Below are 12,080 nucleotides of genomic sequence, written 5' to 3'. Positions count from 1 at the left end.
CAGTCATCAGGAAGGTGGAAAACTTCTATGCTGTTTCTCACTGTTTTTTCCTCACTGAAGACACACAGTGAAGGACAGAAGAACAGTAGGAGATTGTTGATTTCATCCAACCAAGGCATTGGTGGAGCTATATGGCGAACTCTGTGGGAAAGTGGGTCTGTCAGGACAGTAATGCTGGCACGGGGCAATGATAAGAGCTGGGAACTTGATTCCTATTGCTCTAAATAACAAATGTTGCATGGTAGAAAAAGGATTCTCTCTACCCTTCCCTCCACTCCAGCTGCAGAAGGAAAGGCTCGTGAGAGAAATCCTACCCCTGCTTAAATCAATGGCATAACTCCAACAGAGGTCAGTGCACATAAGGCTTCGTTCCATTAAATAGGAGTTGCTGGGTTACTATTAAGGGTAGCATCTGTTTTAGGAGAAGTTTCATCTCAAAAGAAGAGCTCACAATAATGCACGGGTATATGTAGATTATCAACTGAAGAGCCGGGCTGCCCTGTACCGCGGGAGCTGGCGACGGGGCCGCGACACGGAGCGCCGCGCGACCGCGGTGCTCTCCGGCTGCCCACCTGCGCTCGGCTCTTCTCTTTTTATTGACGGAACCGAAGAAAGCTGAGAAAATTTTGGACTGTGCATTAGAAATTGGGAGCTTATCTCGCAGTAAGGTGGAAGTGAGGTCAGTGCCGTCAGCCTCTTGTCAGATGCAAAAGCGTCACATACGTCCGCGACGTAGCGCCGAGGAGAAGCTGGTACGGGTGAGGAAGGGCATCGCCTGGCAGCCCCGGCTCTACTGCTAAATGACAGGCGTCATCCTTCACTTCTTGACGGAGGCGTGCTGGCATGATGAAGTAAACTGGTTTTCCAGGCTACTCCCCCCCCCCGCCCGCCCGAGCCGCAGGTTGTTCCTCCTCCCGCTGAGGTTGTCGTATTCGTTGGTGATACCTGGTTTTGCTCGGCACAGCTCCCTCGGTTCGGGGCCACGGTCACGCTCAGCCGCTCCCTGGCAGGCGAGCGGGGCAGGGCAGCAGCGAAGCGCGGTAATAAAGCCCTTTTCTCCCCCTCTTCCCAGGCAAGTATATCCTGTTTCACCTCCCCCAGCACGGGGGAGCGGGAGCATTGCCGGCTCCGCTCCGGCGGCACGCGGCCGAGGTTCTCCGGGTGCGCCCGCGGCTCGGCCGAAGGGAGCCTTCCTCGCCGCGGGGAGCTCACCTCGGCCTCTCCGCTCGGGAACCGCTGCGGGGGGGACCGCGGGGGTCACGGCAGCGCCGGCAGAGCCACGTTTCTTGAGCAGAAAACGCTGCCTGGGGCTGGAAAACACAAAGCTGTTTGAACAGTTTTTCAAAACGCCGGGTCGGTTTTCCTCTGAACTGCGTGAAAGCACATCCCTTCTCCTCTTCTTTCCTTTCAGTAATAAAATCTTTGCGTTTGTGGGGTTTTTATCACCTCCCATCTTTCTGGTTTTAAAAGTCAAATTCCTGGTTCATATTTAGCTGGACAAATGTTATTTAGATGGACACTCTTCATTTTCAGTAAAGATTCAATCAAAATGATGCCCAGCCTGCTGGGCACACAACATAATTGGTACTGGATTTACCTGCTTGAAGTTGGGCATTTCTCTAAGCACCTTGTTCTTTTATTTATAAATAAAGGTCGCTACAGGAGGGAGATCACCCCATGAAGTGGACCGAGAAATCTGGTTGCTAACAAGCAGGCTCTGCCCTCCCGGTAGATGCCTTGTCCGGAGCTGCACTGGGCGATTTTGTTGTCTGCAAAACAAGTGTAAAAAGATAGAGCCACTCCTGTGATATCACCAATAGCTCACAGCACCTAGCATTTTCTTGGTCTTTTATTACTAAGATCTCTCTTGTAAGATCTCTTCCATGCAGAGCCCTAGTGAGTAGCTAGCAAGTGTCAATGCAAAAATAAAGGCAGTCCCAAATGCACAAATCCTTCAGCCTGGGGTATCTTATTTTTCAGCAGCATAGGAAAGCTTCATGAACCTGTAGGTGTTTCCCGGAGCAGCGTCTGAGCTGCGCGCCATGCTTAGCTCCACCATCTGGAAGGTTTTGCATGGCTACATTGAACATGAATTGGTGAATGTTCTTTCGAAGCTGCGTTTCATTGCAATATTTAAATGGAGTAGCACCTCAGGCACACAGAAAGCAGATTAGGAGTGTAGTTAAACTGACCTCAGGTGTCTTTTGCTAGAAAGGGATTTGTCCTCTTATCATATTTGTCCTCTTACCGGTACATGTGGCTTGCTGTGCTCTCAGGGGTCATGTGTTTTGCACCAAGTTACGTATGGTGCTACCGTTCAGTTAGCATCATGCTGTTCACTGCAGGAAAGCAACAGATGGCTGCAGCATTCAGATTTATTTAGAATATAAAATATAAATAAAGAACATATGTGAAGAGAAAATACACATATATAGGCAAAGTGAGAGTGTGTGTGTATGTGACAAAGGCAATGATCCTCTGAGAGCCACAGCTGATGGTGGTGTTTCAAGGAAAATACTTAGTTCAGTAGAGAAACTTATGTTTGAAGCTCTCACTGTGGCACAAACTCTATCAAATGATAGGTACTAGTTCCTAATAATTATCAGAAAAAGCTGAGCAGCAGCTCTCCACACTGGGGAATAGTCTCCAAGGAGAAGAGTATATAATTTTAAAAAGTGAACTGAGCCATGCATTGAGAACTACATGGAAGCAAAAGTCAAAGCAAAGGAAGACCCAAGTCCCTGCTGTTGCTGAGGTCTGTGCTTTGCATGCCAGGACACCCCCATGGAGACAGGAGTTCACGTGATGCGTAAAAACCAAACTAGGGAAAACTTTGGAGAGTCTTAATCACTCTTGATGACTGCATGGACTTTGGAGAGTCTCAGCACCAAAATGTGAACTTCTTACATGTAAAGAATGAAATAAATCCAAATCTATGTCAGGTTATAAATTTATAGAGCTGCTATTGTGTCTGAATTTATTAAACAAAGCCTTCATTTTCAATCCTATCTAAAAATCACTGAAGCTGAGGACAACCTTTTCACTGCTTCAAGAGACTTTGGAATAGGCCCTTTCTGAACTATGCAGGGAAAAAAATGGAAAGGCAAAGAAATACATAACGCTAATTGTGCAAAGCATTTTCAGCCTCCCTCAGAAACAGGCTTATTTAACTGTAAGCTGACAAAGAGCATTTGGGTAGTAGTCAACATTCAAAAGATGTTTCATTACAAATTGAATCATTTATGTAACAGCAGTGCAGTTTCTTATTTTATTTCCCTTCAGACATTTAGCTTTTGTACAAAACACTTTTGCATCACTCTTGCAGTATTAATTGCCAGATCAACTTTCAGCAGGAATCACAGGTGAGAAATTCAGAAGGGAAAGGTGAAGCTGAAAGAGAGCATGACGCTCTTTAGTAAATAATTTAGTTTCTGTTTTGATGTAACAGAGTGCTCAGATAAAAACAGATTAAAATAAAATTAACATGGGAGGATTTAGACACTGAAATTAAGCAGATATGAAGATTAGTCTATAGGCTAAATGCAATTAACCCTGAGCACTCAGAGTATTTTTTAAGCCGATCTTCTGCAGTGATTCATCTCTATCATCAAGGCTACTAAGTGATCACCACTTGGGCTGCACATCTGGATTTACTGGCGGTCAAGTGAGATGCACCTTTGACAGCTCCAGGAGGACAGGGCAGCAAGTGCCGAGGAAAGGCTGCCGCAGGAGCTGGCTGTCGCGGGCTGGCTGGCAGCAGCCCGAACTTCACCAGCTGCAATGGGCGTGTTGACATGCAAACAGAGAGACAAGGTCTATAAACATTCCCGTCTCAACTGGTCTGTCCTTATCGGTAACTTGGTATGTCCTTTCTCCAAGGGACTTCTCAGGCTGCTTATATATTTTGTGTCATGGAAATATTTCAGCTTGTAAAAGACCAAGAGTTTTCAGCGGTGGATGTGAGGTTGGTGATGATGGTCCTTTCTTCAGAGACACAGTCCCCTCTCTCAGCATGTCCTCACACGCCCCAACAAACCGAGTGGCCTGGGACAACGAAAATATTAAGCCAGCGCCCATGGTATTTGTGTCTTCTGCTCCAGAAGCCTTCCCGCTTGCCCCCGACGTGTGGCACCCTCAGAGGGGCGTCTGCAGGACTGAGCTTCAGGCAGCTTCGTTTCACTCGAGCACCCGAAGTCACGTGCGATCACAGCTGAGCGCACCAGCAGTCTGCTCCTTGCTGAAACCAGCTCTCCCAGGAGTTTCCTGCCCGCTTTCCCTTCTAAAGTTTTCTGTAACAAGGACATCACAGCAGGTAAAAGGCAGAGACGAGCAGCACCGACCGCTTAGGGAGCTGCAGCGCTGCGCAGCACCCTTCAGCCTGGGCCGACTCCGCGAGCAGTTCGGCAGCAGCACTGACACAGCTGCGCCGGCATGATAACAACAGCCACAGCTTCTCCTACGTGGGAAGGCCTGTAGCTTTAATGGATCCCGATCCGTAACCGAAAGCAGATCATTAGGGAAAGGCAGTCATTGCTATGTAATAGCTGCCGGTTTTCTACATGAAGCAACTGGTTTTAGCCCATTTCTCGGTGGACAAGTTCCCATACCCCGTGTTAGCTCAGCAGCTGCTAGACCAGTGTAATCAAAGGCTGCTTCTTTGTCGCCTGACTGCACTTCCAAAAAAGCGTACGGCATCCCTGCCGTGGGGGCAAAGCCAGCAATCATGCAAAATCAGAGCAAAACTGGCAGACAAATTCTCTACCCCCATCCTCCGCTTCTTGTCCAGCCCTTTCAGACTGTCCACGCAAGATCAAACAGGAATGCAATGGAGAGCAGCCACCCGGGGCCCTGCCAGGCAACACTGGCTCCAGGAGGCTTTTCCTCTCTCAGGCTGCAGTAGATCCCGGGCAGAAATCTTCAGGGCTGCCCTTCAGGGGACCTCCACCTGCCTCAGTGTTGGTATCCACCTCTCTCTGGAGCCTGCCAGGCAGCCGGGCTGTTGTAGTCATAACCGTGCTCTTTCATCACCCTGTTGTGATAGGAAAGTTCAAGGTGTCCTGGCAGCAGGAAGCTCCTTTGCTCCACCCTCTGCCCCGAACACCCAGCTTCCAAGTTTATCGAGGATCCGTTGAACCAGAGCTGCCACAGCAACGAACTGATCTGCACAGCCTCTCAGGTGGGACCTGCGCCACTGGCATGAAGCATTTCACCAGCGAGCCCTGGGCAGCCTTCACCATGATCTTGTTCATCACTGCTCTCCTGTATTCTTCTTCAGCAGGTATTTCTCTTCTCTTATATCTCTGTACCCTGCCTTTTCCCCTGCTCTTCCTTCTACCTAAATACATTGTCTGCTGACAGTAACTTGTTCTTTAAAAACAAGGTGTGCTCCTTTGTCTCATCTAAGAAAGATGCTGTAAAAAGAGCTGGAATTGACTGAGGTTAATGAGAATTACTTAATATGATCAATCACAGCATCTTTCTGAAGAGACTTGGTTTTGCCTGGGATTTACTAATCAACTAGAAATGTGATTGCAAGGAGACAGGAGATCACAGTCACAGATGAGTTTCTTGGTTTCCACATGTTAGCTGAACATTTTGAAATACCACCCAAGAGGCTTCATGTAATCTGATTTAGCTCCTGTTAGGCACTTTTTGCAGAAACCTGGCTTTACTATCCTCTTAATTAGAGAAGCTGCCTAAAAACAAAATGTAAATGAGATCCATCAGCTCCTCTTTTCCCATCAGGACTCTGCCTGCACTTGTATATTGGCAACAATTGAGAACTGCCAGACTTTTCAAGCTGGGTTTGCTTTGACAGCCTGTCTTTTGGGCTACAAAGTCTATAAATATGAACTAAAACTCTGTTCCATAGCACCGTCCTCCACAGGTCATGCACAATTTTGCATGGTTTTTAATGATTCTTCCTAGTGCTCCTGTGAGATATTTATTAACCCAGAAAAGAAATATAAGGTCAGAGTGAATGGACTTGGCCAAGGTCATACAGCAAATCCTAGCTGAGATGGAAAGAGGCATGAGAAGTATTCATAACCTTCCCTAAAGCAGGCTGCATTGCAACCCACTCCCAGCACGACAACAACAGTAAGAAAAGATCACATCTTGCTGACACTCAACCAGCTCAAAATGGAAATCTGAACAGCAGCAGGTAACCCAAGAGGAACATCCCTCCACGGACAACATCAGTTTATTTGTTATTACTCAAATCAAAAGGTTGTTCAAAGGTCTTACACTGTTTTGTTATCCTGAGCTGAAACTAAACCTGAACGATTTGAGGACTTCAGTGAAATCAAGTTGGAACTCTATTACACTCCCAGGTTGCAGCTGAGAGTGATGATTAGTTTGGAAACGGCTTTTTCTCAAAGCCCCAGCTTGGTGTCTGGAACAAGAGCCTGTCAGAGCCTCTCTGTCTGCACGCAGCAGGAGCCCTGACTTCTGTAGTCCCTCCAGGCCATGTTATTCTGATGTCCCTGCAGGGGACAGTTTCAGCATATGGATTTCTACCTGGCTGAACTCGAACTTAAGTGCTCTTAGTGGCACAGGACTAGTGATTTCTTTGACTCTGCAGCAGAGAACAAGGTTGGTGTTAATGCCCTCTGCATGCCCCCTGGGACCTCCGCAGCCTGCACTTTTCCCACTGAGCGATCCCACAGCTATTCTTGCACACGATCCTGCAGCTCCGAGGTACACGCTGAAGCCGGTGGGAGTGGCAGTCTTTAGCAGGCTTTGGCCTGTGACACTACCTGCCGAGCCAGATGGCTGGAGCCCAGCAGCAGTGCCAGGCAGGATGCAAGCGTGCTCCAGTTCTGGCTAGGAAGTAGAACAGTCTCCTTCGATGAAGCCCCCCAGCTTTGTTGAATTACCTCTCCAATAAGCTTAGCTATTTTTATAGGTTGCATTTCCAACATGATCAGGTTCATTGAACCAAACTAGTCAGTGTTAGATACAACTGAGCCTGAACTTCAGCAAGGCCAAGATTGGTTTAACCTCCTACCTGTGAGGTTAGGATTCACAAAGATACTGTGGTGAATTTGCTGAGATTCAGCACTGATAGGCTCAGTTCTCAGCTCTGCTGGCTTCCTTTGCACCTTGGAAGCCATGGGGATTTTTCTAAGAACAAAAAGAGGTAGATGTACAGCTCACTGGTCATGGACCTCCCTGTGCCACTGGATGCTTCCTCTCATTTCAGTCCTTGCTGATTCTACCCATGTAGACTGCAAGCTCCCTTGGAAAGGAGGGTGGCCAATGGGGGCTCTGAGTGAATGGCTCGTGCTAGGGTCATACTCAAGCAAAGCCACAACAATTTAACCACTTGTTATGGCTGATGCCAGCGCAGTTCTCTTTAAGCCCCTGTTGACAGTAGTGGGATGAGGGAAGCTTGCCTTGATGCCACAACATTTGGGAGTAGGAGCTTGTTTTTCTCCAAGCTATTTTCCATTAGGCTGCCACACTGATTCCTGCAAGGCCCACAGCTTTTAACTTTTCATGTCAATACCTGCTTTTGCCTTTCTAATACAATTTGCCTTTTCTCCTGTGCTTTTTTTCTGAGCTGAAGAAGGCTCCAATGTTTCAACAAACTCCAAGTCTACGACCGAGTATGAACCACAGTGCCTTAGTAAGTCTTCTGAAGTCATTACAACCATGATAAAGCCAGGTAATGAGACTACATAGGTCACTGAGAGGCTGCTCTGGAAAAGATTTACCTATTATCATGCACTTAACTGAAAGTTTCAGTTGTAGGTGAAACACTAACATGCATTTTTAAAACTCCTCCACTGGTATGCCCAGTATATCCAAGGTACATTCTTGTGATCTTATAGTTTTGAATAGACTAATTCGTAGCTCAGTAAATTTGTGTACCCTAACAATCCCTGCCAGACCAGACATCTGTACGCACAATGGGGACTCGAGGACTGCCGTTGTCCCCCACCCACTAGGCCTTCCCCAAACAGCCAACATTAAGTAATCTGAGATCCTACCAGCCCTCCCAGAGTTGCCCTCCATCTCAAACTCTAAACACCCACAAGGGCCAGCACTTCCCAGAGTATGGGTACCAAGAGAAGTATGCCATATCAAAGCATGACATAGATAGAGGAGACAAGCATCCTCTCTCTCTTCTCTAGGCACATGCAAGACATTTATCTTCTGCTATGGAAAGAACTGCTCTTTACAGTGTCTGGGCAACAGGCATGACTAATGATCTAATTTCTTAACTCACTTTAGAAACAGTTCACAGCCCAGCATGGAGCAGCCATTGCTTCCACTGTCAACAGTGGTACTGAGTGCCTAAAACATTAGAAATCCTGCTGAGGCTGTTTCTCTTCAAGATCCTCTTAATCTCTCACATGAAATCCTCTGTGTCTACCATAAGTTTATTTTTAATTGTAACTAGCCGCTTTCGTCACATTCCACTCCTAAAATTGCCTAAGCAGATGCTAAGTAGGTGTTTCAAAAGATTTCAGTAATGGTAGGCAGTGATGAGCAGACCAGCTCAGGTGTTTGGCCAGCCAGGGATGACAGATATGACCAATCTGGAAGACAGACCACAGGGCAGATGATAGGAAAGTTACTGTCTCATCTGTCTTCCAGCAAAGAAAAGCCTGTTAGGTATCTAGCATTGCATCAGCTCACTGCCATTTCTTTGCCACCAGGAGTGAACTTCTGTACGCAAGCTGCCGTATGCTGCCCGACAGGGGTGGACGATTACGGATGGATTGCAGCTGCGGTTGGCTGGAGCCTTTGGTTTCTGACTCTCATCCTGCTCTGTGTGGACAAGCTCATAAAACTCCGGCCTGACGAGCCCAAGTATTTGGTAGCCTGAAGCAGGGCAAGCCAGCATGTGGCATCACCCTGGAGCATCACGGTGCAGACAGACCAACAAAGCATTTCAACCACCAGGGACCAAAAAGAACAGTCACACACCTTTAACTAAGAAAGACCAGATCTAAGTGAGACTTCATCCTTCCCAGCAGGCCACAAGTGTCAGTGGCTGTGGAGCAGATTTCAGCCCTTGTAAGCCACTGCAGTGCATACCCCTGTACAGGGAAAACCTTTTCCCTGAGTCCTCATAATAAGATGGTATAACATAGCCCTCATTCAATGTGTAATTGCGTGTGCTTGCTGTGAGCGGGCCATCGGCAACTGGACTTCGAATCACCAGTTACCAGTCTACATTAGACTGCCATAATGTGACCCAGTGCATGACTTTGGGTGTTGAAATAGGGAAAGTAGGAAAACAGACCTAATTTCTGCAGGATCAGTGTTACGAGATACCTACCTAAGTAGGCGAACTTAACTTAAGCTATGAGCCAGGTTAGATGAGTAAACTGATCTAAGTCATTGATTATACTGAGCTGTTTTCACTCATTAAATTGTTTTTTAAAGCCTATTTGCTGATATCAGTGAAACTCTGCTATGGAGGCTTAAGAAAGAGCCTTGTTTGGGCTGGTTTGAAATGTAATCTAGTTATTCCAGTGTAATTTTTAAGTGGAGTTTTTTGTAGGAATTTAACATTGGTTGTATTGATTCAGCTTGTACCTGCCCATTTACCTAAGCCATGCTGAGCTGCAGCAAGCCCGTTTAAACCAGTGTATCCAATTTGTGCACAAAGCAGCTCCTATTTGTGTAAGATGCTGATAGACATGTATTTGCACTGATGGAAAGATTCAAACTGACTAGTTTAATCCTAGTTTATATTGATAAAGCTTATATTTCTGTGAGAAGTTTATCCCACTGCAGTGAAATTGTCTGATACAGGGAAGTTGCACCAGTTTGAATTCTATCCATTATTAAAACAATATATCAATATTAATCCAGCTAGACATATATTAGATTAGCCAACCTGATAGAGACCAACTGAAATGAGCCATAAAAAGTCATTCTTAAGCCAAAAAAGAGAGCTCTATTACAGATTTGTATTTATTAAATATTATTAAAGGCTCGTCTCTGCTTATCAATATACAACTCTCCCTTTTAGGAAGTACACAAATCAACCTAAACTCTTCAAATTAATCCTGGCACAACGAGGCACTTTGATCAGGGCCGAAAGGCCAGTCTCAAAGTGCCATCTCAAACTGATGGACGGTTGCCCATTATCACTTAGAGCAGGAATGATTCTAACTGTAGGAATGGGTAGAGTTGGACACAGAGGATGACACCTTTCCCAATCATTAATATCACCTCACACAGAAACCCTTATGGAGTGAAAATGCTGAGCTGAGATGCTTGCAGCAGGAAAGAACATTTTGAAAGGGAAGGGCTTAACTCTTCTGCGACATTTTTATTGTGTGGGTGTTTTTTGGTTTTGTTTTCACATGTGCCATAATGCTACTAGGAAACAATCACAAAACATTGCTCCAATGAGAAAAAAATCTTAACTTTTCAACTTAGAATGATTAAAACAAAAGTAACATTCACAAGACAAATGTCAGTGTTGGACCAGCCAACTACTACTTTCCACAAAAAATAGACAAACTTCCTCATGTACAAACTTACAGGAACAAAGTATTCTACATAATATTGTTGGTGTTGACTGACAGAATAGTAAGTTGACAATTAACTGCTGCAATTATTGATGGACAACAAATCTTATAGCTACATACATCGTTTTTTTCCTGATTTATTATTTTTAATAGTGGAAAATGTGCATTGGTCTGACAGCAATATGATAGATACTGTGAAAAATCTCCACATATTGCCTTAGTGCCTACCTGATGCAGTTCTCTTCCTACAGTTCTCCAGTTTTATAAAAATTGTTCTCCTGGTTGGGAACACAGAGTGACTGCTGGATATGGCATCGGTTTTGATTTTTGAGGGGATATGTTTTACGGTATTCTTATTTCCGTGGTTAAGGCCATGAGCAGATGAATGAAGTCATAGAAGCTAAATCTATTCCAGACTAAAGACTTGTAAACACATGACCCAAGCTGTAGATGTCCTATAGCCCAGCACAACACCTGCAAACTTACCTCATAATAAGTGAGCAACTTCTTTTGGCTTCCTAAAATCTGCCTTTAATAGCACAGTTTGTTTATCATACTTCCCAAAATAGTCTGCTTGTGTGCAGCTATTTCCAAGGAATGTAGTTTAATCCTCAAGTTTTACTTCTCACAGTTTACTTCAGGTATTCTCAGCTCAAGCCAACCGGGCGAATCATGGCTTTTGATATAGTGCAACACCCCCACAGTTTTGGGTGACAATCAAGCTTCAACAAAGTCAGGTATAGAAAAGGAATATCTTACAGATCATTGCTGCTATGAAATGCATACTTTTTCTAGACCACTGATCTGTAAACTTCTAAACTGGTATAACAGTTTTGGTTGCTTATGACACCAACCCCTTTGATACTTGACATTGCCAAGTTTGATCTATAGCATTTTCCATTTAAGTTATTTGACTTACAACACAGTGGATCAGGTCACTGATAAAATGTAGCCTCTCATGAATTTCACAAACATACTACTACTGTCAGCATGTTCTGGGATCTGTAAGCAGCAGCATCCCAGAAGGTCATAGGCTACCAATGTAAACATCTTAGCTATTTCTATGCAATATAGCACAAAATAATAAAATCTTATTTTAAAAACATAGAGTCTCTGAGGTACATGCTGTGTCTTATACTGATTCTAGGCATGGTGAGCAATCACAAGTATGGTGCAAAACAATGCACAGTGCAAAAGGAGGAGAAATAGCCAACCGGTCTTTTCAGTATTTCAGGGGTAACAGCCACAGAAAATACAGAATTAAAAAGTTATATCCAAAAGACATGAGAAATGAATATAAAGACAGATGAAAATTAATATGCAGAACTGGATTATTCATATACCCTGTACAATAGAAATCAGCATACCCAAATATAATCTGTTATCTGTGGTCTGCTGTTACATTTCCTGGAATATTATTAGATGGGGAACATACAGTAGTACAGTCTGTAGTTTATAACTCATATTTTAAGACAAATCAAGTCGCTTCAGAAGGCTGTGATCTGGTTTTCATGCACAACTTAAAGAGGACTCTATAGACAATATCTTGTAATGAAGTCCATGATCAAAGCCTATCAGATTATT

At 44.9% G+C, this 12,080-nt stretch overlaps 1 protein-coding gene across 1 annotated transcript; it reads left to right on the top strand.

Moving 5' to 3' along the window:
• Nucleotides 1–5,196: 5,196 nt before the first annotated feature.
• TMEM213 (transmembrane protein 213) lies at nucleotides 5,197–8,836 on the top strand. The gene is made up of 3 exons (XM_062569704.1): nucleotides 5,197–5,278; nucleotides 7,565–7,630; nucleotides 8,667–8,836. Exons 1-3 carry the CDS (start codon nucleotides 5,197–5,199, stop codon nucleotides 8,834–8,836), a joined length of 318 nt encoding a protein of 105 aa, XP_062425688.1.
• The last annotated feature ends 3,244 nt before the right edge of the window (nucleotides 8,837–12,080 follow it).

The sequence above is a fragment of the Rhea pennata genome, chromosome 1, assembly GCF_028389875.1.
Source record: "Rhea pennata isolate bPtePen1 chromosome 1, bPtePen1.pri, whole genome shotgun sequence".
Taxonomy (NCBI): domain Eukaryota; kingdom Metazoa; phylum Chordata; class Aves; order Rheiformes; family Rheidae; genus Rhea; species Rhea pennata.
This window is presented reverse-complemented; position numbering and strand designations above follow the sequence as displayed.

Coding starts and splice junctions, on each gene's coding strand:
- TMEM213 (XM_062569704.1), top strand. CDS start 5,197: ATGAAGCATTTCACCAGCGAGCCCTGGGCAGCCTTCACCATGATCTTG. Junction 5,279..7,564: donor CCTGTATTCTTCTTCAGCAG/GTATTTCTCTTC, acceptor TTTTTTTCTGAG/CTGAAGAAGGCTCCAATGTT. Junction 7,631..8,666: donor GTATGAACCACAGTGCCTTA/GTAAGTCTTCTG, acceptor CTTTGCCACCAG/GAGTGAACTTCTGTACGCAA.